The sequence below is a fragment of the Oncorhynchus gorbuscha genome, unplaced genomic scaffold, assembly GCF_021184085.1.
Source record: "Oncorhynchus gorbuscha isolate QuinsamMale2020 ecotype Even-year unplaced genomic scaffold, OgorEven_v1.0 Un_scaffold_3322, whole genome shotgun sequence".
NCBI classification, from domain to species: Eukaryota; Metazoa; Chordata; class Actinopteri; order Salmoniformes; family Salmonidae; genus Oncorhynchus; species Oncorhynchus gorbuscha.
Window position 1 is genome coordinate 1 of NW_025747591.1, and position 20,000 is coordinate 20,000.

Genomic DNA, 20,000 nt, shown 5'->3' on the forward strand with positions numbered 1-20,000 from the left:
CGCGTAGTGCTAGCCCTAAACACACAGACAGGACTCACGCGTAGGACTCAGCTTAGTGCCCTAAACACACAGACAGAGTAGGACTCACGCGTAGTGCTAGCCCTAAACACACACAGACAGAGTAGGACTCACGCGTAGTGCTAGCCCTAAACACACAGACAGAGTAGGACTCACGCGTAGTGCTAGCCCTAAACACACAGACAGAGTAGGACTCACGCGTAGTGCTAGCCCTAAACACACAGACAGAGTAGGACTCACGCGTAGTGCTAGCCCTAAACACACACAGACAGAGTAGGACTCACGCGTAGTGCTAGCCCTAAACACACAGACAGAGTAGGACTCACGCGTAGTGCTAGCCCTAAACACACACAGACAGAGTAGGACTCACGCGTAGTGCTAGACTCCCTAAACACACAGACAGAGTAGGACTCACGCGTAGTGCTAGCCCTAAACACACAGACAGAGTAGGACTCACGCGTAGTGCTAGCCCTAAACACACACAGACAGAGTAGGACTCACGCGTAGTGCTAGCCCTAAACACACAGACAGAGTAGGACTCACGCGTAGTAGTGCTAGCCCTAAAAACACACAGACAGAGTAGGACTCACGCGTAGTGCTAGCCCTAAACACACAGACAGAGTAGGACTCACGCGTAGGCCTCAGAAGTCTCCGTTAAACACACAGTTGATGGATTCGATCAGCTGCTCTGTGACTTTGATGATTTCCTGCTTCCGAGCTGGAAACACACAAACACAACATGACCACAACATGACCACAACATGACCACAACATGACCACAACATGACCACAACATGACCACAACATGACCACAACATGACCACAACATGACCACAACCTCACCACAACCTCACCACAACATGACCACAACCTCACCACAATCTGACCACAACATGACCACAATCTGACCACAACCTCACCACAACATCACCACAACATGACCACAACATGACCACAACATGACCACAACATGACCACAACATGACCACAACATGACCACAACCTCACCACAACCTCACCACAACATGACCACAACCTCACCACAATCTGACCACAACATGACCACAACATGACCACAACCTCACCACAACATCACCACAACATGACCACAACCTCACCACAACATGACCACAACATGACCACAACATGACCACAACATGACCACAACATGACCACAACATGACCACAACATGACCACAACATCACCACAACATGACCACAACATCACCACAACATGACCACAACATCACCACAACATCACCACAACATGACCACAACATGACCACAACATGACCACAACATGACCACAACATGACCACAACATGACCACAACATGACCACAACCTCACCACAACCTCACCACAACATGACCACAACCTCACCACAACATCACCACAACCTCACCACAACATGACCACAACCTCACCACAACATCACCACAACCTCACCACAACATGACCACAACCTCACCACAACATCACCACAACATCACCACAACATGACCACAACATGACCACAACATGACCACAACATGACCACAACATGACCACAACATCACCACAACATGACCACAACCTCACCACAACATCACCACAACCTCACCACAACATGACCACAACCTCACCACAACCTCACCACAACCTCACCACAACATCACCACAACATGACCACAACCTCACCACAACATCACCACAACATGACCACAACATCACCACAACATCACCACAACATGACCACAACATGACCACAACATGACCACAACATGACCACAACATGACCACAACATGACCACAACATGACCACAACATGACCACAACATGACCACAACCTCACCACAACATCACCACAACATGACCACAACATGACCACAACATGACCACAACCTCACTACAACATGACCACAACATGACCACAATATGACCACAACATGACCACAACCTCACCACAACATCACCACAACATGACCACAACATGACCACAACATGACCACAACATGACCACAACCTCACCACAACATGACCACAACATGACCACAACCTCACCACAACATGACCACAACATCACCACAACATGACCACAACATGACCACAACATGACCACAACATGACCACAACATGACCACAACATGACCACAACATGACCACAACATGACCACAACATGACCACAACATGACCACAACATGACCACAACATGACCACAACATGACCACAACATGACCACAACATGACCACAACATCACCACAACATGACCACAACCTCACCACAACATGACCACAACATGACCACAACATCACCACAACATGACCACAACATGACCACAACATGACCACAACCTCACCACAACATGACCACAACATGACCACAACATGACCACAACATGACCACAACATGACCACAACATGACTACAACATCACCACAATCTCACCACAATCTCACCACGACTTTAGGACAACATTAGTCCAACATAACCCAATCTGACATACATTAAATCATGGCTGCTGGTCCTGTTCCAACATAGTGGACTACTTTACAGCAGAACCCAAAGGGCCTTGGAACCCTAATCCGACTACATTGCAGACGTTGCATTGCGGGCCACGTCATCAACTGCTCAGTCGGGTATCAGATTACTACATCATGTGGTGTGGTTAGTTAATAGATCAGATGACTACATCATGTGGTGTGGTTAGTTAATAGATCAGATTACTACATCATGTGATGTGGTTAGTTAATAGATCAGATTACTACATCATGTGATGTGGTTAGTTAATAGATCATCAGATTACTACATCATGTGATGTGGTTAGTTAATAGATCAGATTACTACATCATGTGATGTGGTTAGTTAATAGATCAGATTACTACATCATGTGATGTGGTTAGTTAATAGATCAGATTACTACATCATGTGATGTGGTTAGTTAATAGATCAGATTACTACATCATGTGATGTGGTTAGTTAATAGATCAGATTACTACATTATGTGATGTGGTTAGTTAATAGATCAGATTACTACATCATGTGGTGTGGTTAGTTAATAGATCAGATTACTACATCATGTGATGTGGTTAGTTAATAGATCATCAGATTACTACATCATGTGACGTGGTTAGTTAATAGATCAGATTACTACATCATGTGATGTGGTTAGTTAATAGATCAGATTACTACATCATGTGACGTGGTTAGTTAATAGATCATCAGATTACTACATCATGTGATGTGGTTAGTTAATAGATCATCAGATTACTACATCATGTGACGTGGTTAGTTAATAGATCAGATTACTACATCATGTGATGTGGTTAGTTAATAGATCATCAGATTACTACATCATGTGATGTGGTTAGTTAATAGATCAGATTACTACATCATGTGATGTGGTTAGTTAATAGATCAGATTACTACATCATGTGGTGTGGTTAGTTAATAGATCAGATTACTACATCATGTGATGTGGTTAGTTAATAGATCAGATTACTACATCATGTGACGTGGTTAGTTAATAGATCAGATTACTACATCATGTGGTGTGGTTAGTTAATAGATCAGATTACTACATCATGTGATGTGGTTAGTTAATAGATCAGATTACTACATCATGTGACGTGGTTAGTTAATAGATCAGATTACTACATCATGTGATGTGGTTAGTTAATAGATCAGATTACTACATCATGTGACGTGGTTAGTTAATAGATCAGATTACTACATCATGTGGTGTGGTTAGTTAATAGATCAGATTACTACATCATGTGGTGTGGTTAGTTAATAGATCATCAGATTACTACATCATGTGGTGTGGTTAGTTAATAGATCATCAGATTACTACATCATGTGATGTGGTTAGAGATCAGATTACTACATCATGTGACGTGGTTAGTTAATAGATCAGATTACTACATCATGTGATGTGGTTAGTTAATAGATCATCAGATTACTACATCATGTGATGTGGTTAGTTAATAGATCAGATTACTACATCATGTGACGTGGTTAGTTAATAGATCAGATTACTACATCATGTGACGTGGTTAGTTAATAGATCAGATTACTACATCATGTGATGTGGTTAGTTAATAGATCATCAGATTACTACATCATGTGATGTGGTTAGTTAATAGATCAGATTACTACATCATGTGACGTGGTTAGTTAATAGATCAGATTACTACATCATGTGGTGTGGTTAGTTAATAGATCAGATTACTACATCATGTGATGTGGTTAGTTAATAGATCAGATTACTACGTCATGTGACGTGGTTAGCTGATATGCTAAATATCCATCCAGGTGTTGTGAGATCTGCAGGCGTCTGCAATGTAGTCAGCCTGGAAATGCGACCTTTGACTCAGTTGTTCAGTCAGAAATACTGTGTGTGTTTATGGACAGGGGGATAGAGACAGGGACAGGGGACAGAGACATGGGGACAGAGACGGGGACAGAGACAGGGACAGGGGGACAGAGACAGGGACAGGGGGACAGAGACAGGGGGACAGAGATGGGGACAGAGACAGGGGACAGAGACAGGGGGAAATGAGACATGGGGACAGGATAAAGAGGGACAGGAGACAGGGGACACAGAAAGGAGGACAGAGATGGGGACAGGGACACAGAGACAGGGACACAGAGACAGGGACAGGGGGACAGAGACAGGGACAGGGGGACAGAGACAGGGGACAGAGATGGGGACAGAGATGGGGACAGGGGGACAGAGACAAGGGACAGGGGGACAGAGACGGGGACAGGGGGACAGAGACAGGGGGAAATGAGACATGGGGACAGGATAAAGAGGGACAGGAGACAGGGGGACACAGAAAGGAGGACAGAGATGGGGACAGGGACACAGAGACAGGGACTCAGAGACAGGGACAGGGGGACAGAGACAGGGACAGGGGAACAGAGACAGGGGGACAGAGATGGGGACAGAGATGGGGACAGGGGGACAGAGACAGGGGGACAGAGACAAGGGACAGGGGGACAGAGACGGGGACAGGGGGACAGAGACAGGGGGACACAGAAAGGGGGACAGAGACAGGGGAAATGAGACATGGGGACAGGAGACAGGGGGACACAGAAAGGAGGACAGAGATGGGGACAGGGACACAGAGACAGGGGGACAGAGAAAGGAGGACAGAGATGGGGACAGGGACACAGAGACAGGGGGATAGAGACAGGGGGACACATAAAGGGGACACATAAAGGGGGAAATGAGACATGGGGACAGGATAAAGAGGGACAGGAGACAGGGGGACACAGAAAGGAGGACAGAGATGGGGACAAGGACACAGAGACAGGGGGACAGAGACAGGGGGACACAGAAAGGGGGACAGAGACAGGAGGAAATGAGACATGGGGACAGGAGACATAGGGACAGAAGACAGGGGGACACAGAAAGGAGGACAGAGACAGGGGGAAATGACAGAGGGACAGGAGACAGGTTTCTCCAGAGTGGTTGAGTGGAGGCCCAGGGAGTACAGGAGACATGGCCAGGGTTTCCACCCCATACTCTGGACTGATGAGGAAGTAGTGGGGGACAGAGACTAGGAACAGGAACAGGTTTCTCCAGAATGGCTGAAGAGAGGGGACGGGAGGTAGAGGCGGGGATATAGTCATGATCTCTACCCCAACAAAAGGGGACTTACTCTGGCCTGATGAGGAGGGAGGAGAAGGGACACCCAGTACACAGTGGACAGGGGACAAGTTTCTCAAGAGTGGTTGAGGGGAGACCCAAGAGACAGTGGACAGGTTTCTCCAGAATGGTTGAGGAGAGAACCAGGAGACAGGGGATAGGTTTCTCCAGAGTGGTTGAGGAGAGACCCAGGAGACAGGGGACAGGTTTCTCCAGAGTGGTTGAGGGGAGACCCAAGAGACAGTGGACAGGTTTCTCCAGAATGGTTGAGGAGAGACCCAGGAGACAGGGGATAGGGGACAGGTTTCTCCAGAGTGGTTGAGGAGAGACCCAGGAGACAGTGGACATGGGACAGGTTTCTCCAGAGTGGTTGAGGAGAGACCCAGGAGACAGGGATGGGGACAGGTTTCTCCAGAGTGGTTGAGGAGAGACCCAGGAGACAGGGGACAGGTTTCTCCAGAGTGGTTGAGGAGAGACCCAGGAGACAGGGGATAGGGGACAGGTTTCTCCAGAGTGGTTGAGGAGAGACCCAGGAGACAGGGGACAGGTTTCTCCAGAGTGGTTGAGGAGAGACCCAGGAGACAGTGGACAGGTTTCTCCAGAGTGGTTGAGGAGAGACCCAGGAGACAGTGGACAGGTTTCTCCAGAGTGGTTGACGAGAGGCAGTGGACAGGGGACAGGTTTCTCCAGAGTGTTTGAGGGGAGACCCAGGTGACAGTGGACAGGACACAGGTTTCTCCAGGGTGATTGAGGAAAGACCCAGGAGACAGTGGACAGGTTTCTCCAGAGAGGTTGAGGAGAGACCCAGGAAACAGTTGACAGTGGACAGGTTTCTCCAGAGTGGTTCAAGAGAGGCAGTGGGCAGTGGACATGTTTCTCCAGAGTGGTTCAGGAGAGGCAGGGGACAGGTTTCTCCAGAGTGGTTGAGGAGAGACCAAGGAGATAGTGGACAGGGGACAGTTTTCTCCAGAGTGGTTGAGGAGAGACCCAGGAGACAGGGGATAGGTTTCTCCAGAGTGGTTGAGGGGAGACCCAGGAGACGGGGGATAGGGGACAGGTTTCTCCAGAGTGGTTGAGGAGAGACCCAGGAGACAGTGGACATGGGACAGGTTTCTCCAGAGTGGTTGAGGAGAGACCCAGGAGACAGGGGATAGGGGACAGGTTTCTCCAGAGTGGTTGAGGAGAGACCCAGGAGACAGGGGACAGGTTTCTCCAGAGTGGTTGAGGAGAGACCCAGGAGACAGGGGATAGGGGACAGGTTTCTCCAGAGTGGTTGAGGAGAGACCCAGGAGACAGGGGACAGGTTTCTCCAGAGTGGTTGAGGAGAGACCCAGGAGACAGTGGACAGGTTTCTCCAGAGTGGTTGAGGAGAGACCCAGGAGACAGTGGACAGGTTTCTCCAGAGTGGTTGATGAGAGGCAGTGGACAGGGGACAGGTTTCTCCAGAGTGTTTGAGGGGAGACCCAGGTGACAGTGGACAGGACACAGGTTTCTCCAGGGTGATTGAGGAAAGACCCAGGAGACAGTGGACAGGTTTCTCCAGAGAGGTTGAGGAGAGACCCAGGAAACAGTTGACAGTGGACAGGTTTCTCCAGAGTGGTTCAAGAGAGGCAGTGGGCAGTGGACAGGTTTCTCCAGAGTGGTTGAGGAGAGACCAAGGAGATAGTGGACAGGGGACAGTTTTCTCCAGAGTGGTTGAGGAGAGACCCAGGAGACAGGGGATAGGTTTCTCCAGAGTGGTTGAGGGGAGACCCAGGAGACAGTGGACAGGTTTCTCCAGAGTGGTTGACGAGAGACCCAGGAGACAGTGGACAGGTTTCTCCAGAGTGGTTGAGGGAGAACCAGGAGACAGTGGACAGGGGGAATGGTTTCTCCAGAGTAGTTGAGGAGAGACCCAGTGGGACACTGGATGGGGTACGGGGGGAGGCATAGCCAGGGGACTTACTCTGTCCTGAAGAGGGGGAGTCTGCCTGGGCTCAGACGACTGAGTGGAACGACCCTTAGAGCTCCACACACTACCTACCAAGTTCCCAAAACAGAGGACTGGCAGAGAGGGCAGGTGTGTGTGTAGGTGGGGGGTTAATGTAGTAAATAATTCCATTCACAGAAAGAAAAGATAACAGGTAAATACATCAATACATCATGTATATGGAGTCTCAATCATCAGGGGGAAGAGGAGGAGGAAGAGGAGGAGGAGGAGGAGGAAGAGGAGGAGGAGGAGGAGGAGGAGGAGGAGGAGGAGGAGGAGGAGGAGGAGGAGGAGGAGGAGGAGGAAGAGGAGAAGGTAGCTGAAGGTCAGAGTGAAAGAGAGGTTTGAAAGACGGATGGAAGGAGAGAGGGCGACAGCCAGACAAATATAGAGAGAGAAGGGGACAGAGGCAAAGATAGAGAGAGAAGGGGACAGAGACAAAGATAGAGACAGAAGGGGACAGAGACAAAGATAGAGAGAGAAGGGGACAGAGGCAAAGATAGAGAGAGAAGTGGACAGAGACAAAGATAGAGACAGAAGGGGACAGAGACAAAGATAGAGAGATAGAGAGAGAAGGGGACAGAGACAAAGATAGAGAGAGAAGGGGACAGAGACAAAGATAGAGACAGAAGGGGACAGAGACAAAGATAGAGAGAGAAGGGAACAGAGGCAAAGATAGAGAGAGAAGGGGACAGAGACAAAGATAGAGACAGAAGGGGACAGAGGCAAAGATAGAGAGAGAAGGGGACAGAGACAAAGATAGAGAGATAGAGAGAGAAGGGGACAGAGACAAAGATAGAGACAGACAGAAAGATGAAGAGAGAGAGAGAAGGGGACAGAGACAAAGATAGAGAGAGAAGGGGACAGAGACAAAGATAGAGAGAGAAGGGGACAGAGACAAAGATAGAGAGAGAAGGGGACAGAGACAAAGATAGAGACAGACAGAAACATGAAGAGAGAGAGAGAAGGGGACAGAGACAAAGATAGAGAGAGAAGGGGACAGAGACAAAGATAGAGAGAAGGGGACAGAGACAAAGATAGAGAGAGAAGGGGACAGAGACAAAGATAGAGACAGAAGGGGACAGAGACAAAGATAGAGAGAGAAGGGGACAGAGACAAAGATAGAGAGAGAAGGGGACAGAGACAAAGATAGAGACAGAAGGGGACAGAGACAAAGATAGAGAGAGAAGGGGACAGAGACAAAGATAGAGAGAGAAGGGGACAGAGACAAAGATAGAGAGAGAAGGGGACAGAGACAAAGATAGAGAGAGAAGGGGACAGAGGCAAAGATAGAGAGAAGGGGACAGAGGCAAAGATAGAGAGAGAAGGGGACAGAGACAAAGATAGAGAGAGAAGGGGACAGAGACAAAGATAGAGAGAGAAGGGGACAGAGGCAAAGATAGAGAGAGAAGGGGACAGAGGCAAAGATAGAGAGAGAAGGGGACAGAGACAAAGATAGAGAGAGAAGGGGACAGAGACAAAGATAGAGAGAGAAGGGGACAGAGACAAAGATAGAGAGAGAAGGGGACAGAGACAAAGATAGAGAGAGAAGGGGACAGAGACAAAGATAGAGAGAGAAGGGATAGAGAGAGAAGGGGACATAGACAAAGATAGAGAGAGAAGGGGACAGCGACAAAGATAGAGAGAGAAGGGGATAGAGAGAGAAGGGGACAGAGACAAAGATAGAGAGAGAAGGGGACAGAGACAAAGATAGAGAGAGAAGGGGATAGAGAGAGAAGGGGACAGAGACAAAGATAGAGAGAGAGGGCAACAGACATACAAAGATAGAGAGACAGAGAGACAGAGAGATGAATAGAGAGAGAGAAGGGGACAGACAAGTGTCTCTACCTTTGACATCCTCGTCCTCGATGGTGGTGTTGGCGCTCTCTATAGACTCCTGGGGGAAAGAACATATAGATTGATCTATAGCCTGGTGTACAGGGATTATCAGAACGTACAGATTGATCTATAGCCTGGTGTACACCGAGTATCAGAACATATAGATTGATCTATAGCCTGGTGAACACTGAGTATCAGATTTGGCCTACCTGTGTAAACGCAGCCTAATACTTAAATCAGATCGCGTTTTGTCAGCTATCTACCATTTTTAATAAAGGGGCAATCTGCGATTTCTACATACATTTTTTTTTGTAACTTTTAAATGAATGATATACACTGAGTGAACAAAACATTAGGAACACCTTGCTGATATTGAGTTGCACCCCCCCTTTTGTCCTCAGAACATCCTCAATTCGTTGGGGCATGGACTCTACAAGGTGTCAGAAAATCCTCAATTCGTCGGGGCCTGGACTCTACAAGGTGTCAGAACATCCTCAATTCGTCGGGGCCTGGACTCTACAAGGTGTCAGAACATCCTCAATTAGTCGGGGCCTGGACTCTACAAGGTGTCGAAAGCATTCCACAGTGATGCTGACCCATGTTGACTCAAATGCACAGTTGTGTCAAAGTTAGCTGGATGTACTTTGGGTGGTGCACCATTCTTGATACACACTGGAAACTGTTGAGTGTGGAAAAACCCAGCAGCATTGCAGTTCTTGACACACTCAAACCGGTGCACCTGGCACCTACTACCATACCCCATTTGTCTTGCCCATTCATCCTCTGAATGGCTCACACACAATCCATGTTTCAATTGTCGTAAGGATTAAAAATCCTTCTTTAACTTGTGTCCTCCCCTTCATCTACACTGATTGAAGTGGATTTAACAAGTGACATCAATAAGGGATCATAGCTTTCACCTGGATTCACTTGGTCAGTCTGTGTCATGGAAATAGCATGTTTTGTACACTCAGTGTGTAATGGTAGTTTATTAGGATCATTATCTGTTTCTATAGCAACAGCTTCTCTTCCTGGGGTTTATTAGGATCATTATCTGTTTCTATAGCAGCAGCTTCTCTTCCTGGGGTTTATTAACCTACAAAGCATTACATGGGCTTGCTCCTACCTACCTCTCTGATTTGGTCCTGCCGTACATACCTATACGTACGCTACGGTCACAAGACGCAGGCCTCCTAATTGTCCCTAGAATTTCTAAGCAAACAGCTGGAGGCAGGGCTTTCTCCTATAGAGCTCCATTTTTATGGAACGGTCTGCCTACCCATGTCAGAGACGCAAACTCGGTCTCAACCTTTAAGTCTTTACTGAAGACTCATCTCTTCAGTGGGTCATATGATTGAGTGTAGTCTGGCCCAGGAGTGGGAAGGTGAACGGAAAGGCTCTGGAGCAACGAACCGCCCTTGCTGTCTCTGCCTGGCCGGTTCCCCTTTTTCCACTGGGATTCTCTGCCTCTAACCCTGTTACTGGGGCTGAGTCACTGGCTTGCTGGGGCTCTCTCGTGCCGTCCCTGGGGGGGGTGCGTCACCTGGGTGGGTTGATTCACTGTTGTGGTCGGCCTGTCTGGGTTTCCCCCCTTTGGGTTGTACCGTGTCGGAGATCTTTGTGGGCTATACTCGGCCTTGTCTCAGGATGGTAAGTTGGTGGTTGTAGATTTCCCTCTAGTGGTGTGGGGGCTGTGCTTTGGCAAAGTGGGTGGGGTTATATCCTTCCTGTTTGGCCCTGTCCGGGGGTGTCCTCGGATGGGGCCACAGTGTCTCCTGACCCCTCCTGTCTCAGCCTCCAGTATTTATGCTGCAGTAGTTTATGTGTCGGGGGGCTAGGGTCAGTTTGTTTATCTGGAGTACTTCTCCTGTCCTATTCGGTGTCCTGTGTAAATCTAAGTGTGCGTTCTCTAATTCTCTCCTTCTCTCCTTCTTTCTCTCTCTCGGAGGACCTGAGCCCTAGAACCATGCCCCAGGACTACCTGACATGATGACTCCTTGCTGTCCCCAGTCCACCTGGCCATGCTGCTGCTCCAGTTTCAACTGGCCTGGGCCCTAGGACCATGTCCCAGGACTACCTGACATGAGGACTCCTTGCTGTCCCCAGTCCACCTGGCCATGCTCCTGCTCCAGTTTCAACTGTTCTGCCTTACTATTATTCAACCATGCTGGTCATTTATGAACATTTGAACATCTTGGCCACGTTCTGTTATAATCTCCACCCGGCACAGCCAGAAGAGGACTGGCCACCCCACATATGCTCTCTCTAATTCTCTCTTTCTTTCTCTCTCTCGGAGGACCTGAGCCCTAGGACCGTGCCCCAGGACTACCTGACATGATGGCTCCTTGCTGTCCCCAGTCCACCTGACTGTGCTGCTGCTCCAGTTTCAACTGTTCTGCCTTATTATTATTTGACCATGCTGGTCATTTATGAACATTTGAACATCTTGGTCATTTTCTGTTATAATCTCTACCCGGCACAGCCAGAAGAGGACTGGCCACCCCACATAGCCCGGTTCCTCTCTAGGTTTCTTCCTAGGTTTTGGCCTTTCTAGGGAGTTTTTCCTAGCCACCGTGCTTTTACACCTGCATTGTTTGCTGTTTGGGGTTTTAGGCTGGGTTTCTGTACAGCACTTTGAGATATCAGCTGATGTACGAAGGGCTATATAAATAAATTTGATTTGATTTGATTAGGATCATTATCTGTTTCTATAGCAACAGCTACTCTTCCTGGGGTTTATTGGGATCATTATCTGTTTCTATAGCAGCAGCTACTCTTCCTGGGGTTTATTAGGATCATTATCTGTTTCTATAGCAACAGCTACTCTTCCTGGGGTTTATTAGGATCATTATCTGTTTCTATAGCAACAGCTACTCTTCCTGGGGTTTATTAGGATCATTATCTGTTTCTATAGCAACAGCTACTCTTCCTGGGGTTTATTAGGATCATTATCTGTTTCTATAGCAACAGCTACTCTTCCTGGGGTTTATTAGGATCATTATCTGTTTCTATAGCAGCAGCTACTCTTCCTGGGGTTTATTAGGATCCCCATTATCTGTTTCTATAGCAACAGCTTCTCTTCCTGGGGTTTATTAGGATCATTATCTGTTTCTATAGCAGCAGCTTCTCTTCCTGGGGTTTATTGGGATCATTATCTGTTTCTATAGCAACAGCTACTCTTCCTGGGGTTTATTAGGATCATTATCTGTTTCTATAGCAACAGCTACTCTTCCTGGGGTTTATTAGGATCATTATCTGTTTCTATAGCAACAGCTACTCTTCCTGGGGTTTATTAGGATCATTATCTGTTTCTATAGCAACAGCTACTCTTCCTGGGGTTTATTAGGATCATTATCTGTTTCTATAGCAACAGCTACTCTTCCTGGGGTTTATTAGGATCATTATCTGTTTCTATAGCAGCAGCTACTCTTCCTGGGGTTTATTAGGATCCCCATTATCTGTTTCTATAGCAACAGCTTCTCTTCCTGGGGTTTATTAGGATCATTATCTGTTTCTATAGCAGCAGCTTCTCTTCCTGGGGTTTATTGGGATCATTATCTGTTTCTATAGCAACAGCTACTCTTCCTGGGGTTTATTAGGATCATGATCTGTTTCTATAGCAACAGCTTCTCTTCCTGGGGTTTATTAGGATCAGTATCTGTTTCTATAGCAGCAGCTACTCTTCCTGGGGTTTATTAGGATCCCCATTATCTGTTTCTATAGCAGCAGCTACTCTTCCTGGGGTTTATTAGGATCCCCATTATCTGTTTCTATAGCAACAGCTTCTCTTCCTGGGGTTTATTAGGATCCCCATTATCTGTTTCTATAGCAACAGCTTCTCTTCCTGGGGTTTATTAGGATCATTATCTGTTTCTATAGCAGCAGCTACTCTTCCTGGGGTTTATTAGGATCCCCATTATCTGTTTCTATAGCAACAGCTTCTCTTCCTGGGGTTTATTAGGATCATTATCTGTTTCTATAGCAACAGCTTCTCTTCCTGGGGTTTATTGGGATCATTATCTGTTTCTATAGCAGCAGCTACTCTTCCTGGGGTTTATTAGGATCATTATCTGTTTCTATAGCAGCAGCTACTCTTCCTGGGGTTTATTGGGATCATTATCTGTTTCTATAGCAACAGCTACTCTTCCTGGGGTTTATTAGGATCATTATCTGTTTCTATAGCAGCAGCTTCTCTTCCTGGGGTTTATTAGGATCATTATCTGTTTCTATAGCAACAGCTACTCTTCCTGGGGTTTATTAGGATCATGATCTGTTTCTATAGCAACAGCTTCTCTTCCTGGGGTTTATTAGGATCATTATCTGTTTCTATAGCAGCAGCTACTCTTCCTGGGGTTTATTAGGATCCCCATTATCTGTTTCTATAGCAACAGCTACTCTTCCTGGGGTTTATTAGGATCATGATCTGTTTCTATAGCAACAGCTTCTCTTCCTGGGGTTTATTAGGATCATTATCTGTTTCTATAGCAACAGCTTCTCTTCCTGGGGTTTATTGGGATCATTATCTGTTTCTATAGCAGCAGCTACTCTTCCTGGGGTTTATTAGGATCATTATCTGTTTCTATAGCAACAGCTACTCTTCCTGGGGTTTATTAGGATCATGATCTGTTTCTATAGCAACAGCTTCTCTTCCTGGGGTTTATTAGGATCATTATCTGTTTCTATAGCAGCAGCTACTCTTCCTGGGGTTTATTAGGATCCCCATTATCTGTTTCTATAGCAACAGCTACTCTTCCTGGGGTTTATTAGGATCATGATCTGTTTCTATAGCAACAGCTTCTCTTCCTGGGGTTTATTAGGATCATTATCTGTTTCTATAGCAACAGCTTCTCTTCCTGGGGTTTATTGGGATCATTATCTGTTTCTATAGCAGCAGCTACTCTTCCTGGGGTTTATTAGGATCATTATCTGTTTCTATAGCAACAGCTACTCTTCCTGGGGTTTATTAGGATCATTATCTGTTTCTATAGCAGCAGCTACTCTTCCTGGGGTTTATTAGGATCCCCATTATCTGTTTCTATAGCAGCAGCTACTCTCCCTGGGGTTTATTAGGATCATTATCTGTTTCTATAGCAGCAGCTTCTCTTCCTGGGGTTTATTAGGATCATTATCTGTTCCTATAGCAGCAGCTACTCTTCCTGGGGTTTAATAGGATCATTATCTGTTTCTATAGCAGCAGCTACTCTTCCTGGGGTTTATTAGGATCATTATCTGTTTCTATAGCAGCAGCTACTCTTCCTGGGGTTTATTAGGATCATTATCTGTTTCTATAGCAGCAGCTACTCTTCCTGGGGTTTATTATGATAATTATAGGTTTCTATAGCAGCAGCTACTCTTCCTGGGGTTTAATAGGATCATTATCTGTTTCTATAGCAGCAGCTACTCTTCCTGGGGTTTATTAGGATCATTATCTGTTTCTATAGCAACAGCTACTCTTCCTGGGGTTTATTAGGATCATTATCTGTTTCTATAGCAACAGCTACTCTTCCTGGGGTTTATTAGGATCATTATCTGTTTCTATAGCAACAGCTTCTCTTCCTGGGGTTTATTGGTATCATTATCTGTTTCTATAGCAGCAGCTACTCTTCCTGGGGTTTAATATGATCATTATCTGTTCTATAGCAGCAGCTACTCTTCCTGGGGTTTATTATGATAATTATAGGTTTCTATAGCAGCAGCTACTCTTCCTGGGGTTTATTAGGATCATTATCTGTTTCTATAGCAGCAGCTACTCTTCCTGGGGTTTATTAGGATCATTATCTGTTTCTATAGCAACAGCTACTCTTCCTGGGGTTTATTAGGATCATTATCTGTTTCTATAGCAGCAGCTACTCTTCCTGGGGTTTATTAGGATCATTATCTGTTTCTATAGCAACAGCTACTCTTCCTGGGGTTTATTAGGATCATTATCTGTTTCTATAGCAACAGCTACTCTTCCTGGGGTTTATTAGGATCATTATCTGTTTCTATAGCAGCAGCTACTCTTCCTGGGGTTTATTAGGATCATTATCTGTTTCTATAGCAACAGCTACTCTTCCTGGGGTTTATTAGGATCATTATCTGTTTCCATAGCAACAGCTACTCTTCCTGGGGTCCACACAGAACATTAATAGACCAGAACAGCTCAAGGACATAACTACATACATTTAATATAAGGTATATAAATGTGTACACACACACACACACACACACACACACACACACACACACACACACACACACACACACACACACACACACACACACACACACACACACACACACACACACACACACACACACACACACACACACACACACACACACACACACACACACACACACACTCGGTCAGTGCTGTACCTTCTTCCCATCTATTGGGTTGTGGATCACTGTGGTCTGGGGTTCCTAGGGAGAGAGATGAAACAATACAAACAGAATAGATAGAGACAGCAGTGGGGGAGGAGGAGGAGGAGCAGGAGGAGGAGCAGGAGGTGGAGGAGGAGGTGGAGAAGGTGGAGGAGCTGGAGGATGAGGTGGAGGAGGAGGAGGTTGAGGAGGTGGAGATGGAGGTGGAGGAGGTGGAGATGGAGGTGGAGGAGGAGGAGGAGCAGGAGGAGGAGGACGTGGAAGAGTAGGTAGAGGTGGAGGTAGAGCAGGAGGTTTATGTGGAGGAGGAGGTAGAGCAGGAGGTTGAGGTGGAGGAGGTGGAGGAAGAGGAGAGGGTAGAGATAGAGCAGGAGGTTGAGGTTGAGGAGGTGGAGGAGGTGGAGGTAGAGCAGGAGGATGATTAGGAGGAGGAGGTGGAGCAGGGTGTGGAGGAGGAGGTGGAGGAGGAGGAGGAGGTAGAGCAGGAGCTTGAGGGGGAGGAGGAGGTGGTAGAGGAGGTGGTGGAGGAGGAGGAGGAGGAGGTATAGTAGGAGGTGGAGGAGGAGGAGGAGGTAGAGCAGGAGGTTGAGGTGGAGGAGGAGGAGGAGGAGGTAGAGCAGGAGGTTGAGGTGGAGGAGGTGGAGGAGGAGGAGGAGGTAGAGCAGGAGGTTGAGGTGGAGGAGGTCGAGGAGGAGGAGGAGGAGGTAGAGCAGGAGCTTGAGGGGGAGGAGGAGGTGGTAGAGGAGGTGGTGGAGGAGGAGGAGGAGGTATAGGAGGAGGTGGAGGAGGAGGTGGAGGTGGGGGTAGAGGAGGAGGTAGAGGAGGAGGTGGAGGTGGAGGAGGAAGAGGTAGAGTTAGAGCAGGAGGTTGAGGAGGAGGAGGAGGTGGAACAGGACGTGGAGGAGGAGGAGAAGGAGATGGAGGTAGAGCAGGAGGTTGGGGTGGAGGAGGAGGTAGAGCAGGAGGTTGAGGTGGAGGAGGAGGTAGAGGTGGAGGAGGAGGTAGAGCAAGAGGTTGAGGTGGAGGAGGAGGTGGAGGAGGTGGAGGAGGAGGTACAGATGGTGGAGGAGGTGGAGCAGGCGGTGGAGGTAGAGGTGGTAGAGGAGGTGGAGGAGGAGGAGGTGGAGGAGGAGGTATAGGCGGTGGAGGAGGTGGAGCAGGAGGTGGAGGTAGAGGAGGAGGTAGAGGAGGGGTTGGGGGAGGAGGTAGAGGAGGGGCTGGAGGAGGAGGTGGAGGAGGAGGTAGAGGAGTGTGTGTGTGTGTGTGTGTGTGTGTGTGTGTGTGTGTGTGTGTGTGTGTGTGTGTGTGTGTGTGTGTGTGTGTGTGTGTGTGTGTGTGTGTGTGTGTGTGTGTGTGTGTGTGTGTGTGACTGTACCAAGTCTTAGCAGGATGGATGCTATCCTCGGCTGTAATCACTGAGACAGATTACACACTGTCATCAGTGTGTGTTTGTGTGCGTGTGTGTATAACTGTTTATGTGTGTGTCATCATGGGAACATGATATAAAGATGTTGAGGTCATGCATCAGTCATGTGACCAACACAACCAGCGAATCAGCACACACCATGCACAAGTTGCAACCAATCAGACCATCACTACCAGATTAAGGAGCCAGCATCCTTTGGCCCTTAAGCTGAAAGGAAGGAAGTAAACAACGGAGAGAGGGAAGGAAGGAAGGAAGGAATGAAGGAAGGAAGGAAGAAAGAGAGGGAGGGACGGAAGGAAACAATGGAGAGAGGGAAGAAGGAAGGAAGGAAGGAAGGAAGGATGGAAGGAAGGAAGGAAGGAAGGAAGGAAGGAAGGAAGGAAGGAAGGAAGGAAGGAAGGAAGGAAGGAAGGAAGGGAGGGAGGGAGGGAGGGGGAGGGAGGGAGGGAATATCTGTCTCATTGTTCAATCTGTGGTAATATCCTATCGCAAGGTCAACACAGGGAGAAAGAGGGGATTAAAGGGAGGTATGGAGGAGGAGGGCGGGGGGGGGTTGAGAGGAGGGGGGGGTTGAGAGGAGGGTGTAGTATGTACCAGTGATGAGGAGGGAGGTATGGAGGTATGGAGGGTGTAGAATGTACCAGTGATGAGGAGGGAGTAGAGGGAGGTATGGAGGGTGTAGTATGTACCAGTGATGAGGAAGGAGGTATGGAGGGTGTAGTATGTACCAGTGGTGAGGAGGGAGGTATGGAGGGTGTAGTATGTACCAGTGATGAGGAGGGAGTAGAGGGAGGTATGGAGGGTGTAGTATGTACCAGTGATGAGGAGGGAGTAGAGGGAGGTATGGAGGGTGTAGTATGTACCAGTGATGAGGAGGGAGTAGAGGGAGGTATGGAGGGTGTAGTGTGTACCAGTGATGAGGAGGGAGGTATGGAGGGTGTAGTATGTACCAGTGATGAGGAGGGAGGTATGGAGGGTGTAGTATGTACCAGTGATGAGGAGGGAGGTATGGAGGTATGGAGGGTGTAGTATGTACCAGTGATGAGGAGGGAGTAGAGGAGGTATGGAGGGTGTAGTATGTACCAGTGATGAGGAGGGAGTAGAGGGAGGTATGGAGGGTGTAGTATGTACCAGTGATGAGGAGGGAGTAGAGGGAGGTATGGAGGGTGTGGTATGTACCAGTGATGAGGAGGGAGTAGAGGGAGGTATGGAGGGTGTAGTATGTACCAGTGATGAGGAGGGAGTAGAGGGAGGTATGGAGGGTGTGGTATGTACCAGTGATGAGGAGGGAGGTATGGAGGTATGGAGGGTGTAGTATGTACCAGTGATGAGGAGGGAGGTATGGAGGGTGTAGTATGTACCAGTGATGAGGAGGGAGTAGAGGGAGGTATGGAGGGTGTGGTATGTACCAGTGATGAGGAGGAGGTATGGAGGTATGGATGGTGTAGTATGTACCAGTGATGAGGAGGAGGTATGGAGGTATGGAGGGTGTAGTATGTACCAGTGATGAGGAGGGAGTAGAGGGAGGTATGGAGGGTGTAGTATGTACCAGTGATGAGGAGGGAGTAGAGGGAGGTATGGAGGGAGTGTAGTATGTACCAGTGATGAGGAGGGAGTAGAGGGAGGTATGGAGGGTGTAGTATGTACCAGTGATGAGGAGGGAGTAGAGGGAGGTATGGAGGGTGTAGTATGTACCAGTGGTGAGGAGGGAGGTATGGAGGGTGTAGTATGTACCAGTGATGAGGAGGGAGTAGAGGGAGGTATGGAGGGTATAGTATGTACCAGTGATGAGGAGGGAGGTATGGAGGGTGTAGTATGTACCAGGGATGAGGAGGGAGTAGAGGGAGGTATGGAGGGTGTAGTATGTACCAGTGATGAGGAGGGAGTAGAGGGAGGTATGGAGGGTGTAGTATGTACCAGTGATGAGGAGGGAGTAGAGGGAGGTATGGAGGGTGTAGTATGTACCAGTGATGAGGAGGGAGTAGAGGGAGGTATGGAGGGTGTAGTATGTACCAGTGATGAGGAGGGAGTAGAGGGGGGTATGGAGGGTGTAGTATGTACCAGTGATGAGGAGGGAGTAGAGGGAGGTATGGAGGGTGTAGTATGTACCAGTGATGAGGAGGGAGGTATGGAGGTATGGAGGGTGTAGTATGTACCAGTGATGAGGAGGGAGGTATGGAGGTATGGAGGGTGTAGTATGTACCAGGGATGAGGAGGTAGGTATGGAGGTATGGAGGGTGTAGTATGTACCAGTGATGAGGAGGGAGGTATGGAGGGTGTAGTATGTACCAGTGATGAGGAGGGAGGTATGGAGGGTGTAGTATGTACCAGGGATGAGGAGGGAGGTATGGAGGTATGGAGGGTGTGGTATGTACCAGGGATGAGGAGGGAGGTATGGAGGTATGGAGGGTGTAGTATGTACCAGGGATGAGGAGGGAGGTATGGAGGGTGTAGTCTGTACCAGGGATGAGGAGTGAGGTATGGAGGTATGGAGGGTGTAGTATGTACCAGGGATGAGGAGGGAGGTATGGAGGTATGGAGGGTGTAGTATGTACCAGGGATGAGGAGGGAGGTATGGAGGTATGGAGGGTGTAGTATGTACCAGTGCTGGGGTTAAGCTGGTGTCTTTAGGACTGGTCACTGTGTTGGCTTTGTTGTTCGCCTGTAAAAGCAAGTAGTGTCGATGGAACATCACACATCACATCACAAACCTGACCTGACCTGACCTGACCTGACCTGACCTGACCTGA

General features: G+C 48.0%; 1 protein-coding gene across 1 annotated transcript in view; it reads right to left on the minus strand.

Moving 5' to 3' along the window:
- Positions 1-659: 659 nt before the first annotated feature.
- LOC124027516 (calcium/calmodulin-dependent protein kinase type II subunit delta-like) overlaps positions 660-20,000 on the minus strand; it is a gene marked incomplete at its 5' end in the record, with an annotated part of 45,757 nt that continues 26,416 nt past the window's right edge. The window contains 4 exons of the mRNA XM_046339925.1: positions 660-736; positions 9,468-9,516; positions 15,819-15,863; positions 19,853-19,912. Coding sequence (XP_046195881.1) covers positions 660-736; positions 9,468-9,516; positions 15,819-15,863; positions 19,853-19,912 — 231 coding nt within the window. The remainder of the gene's footprint in view (positions 737-9,467; positions 9,517-15,818; positions 15,864-19,852; positions 19,913-20,000) is intronic.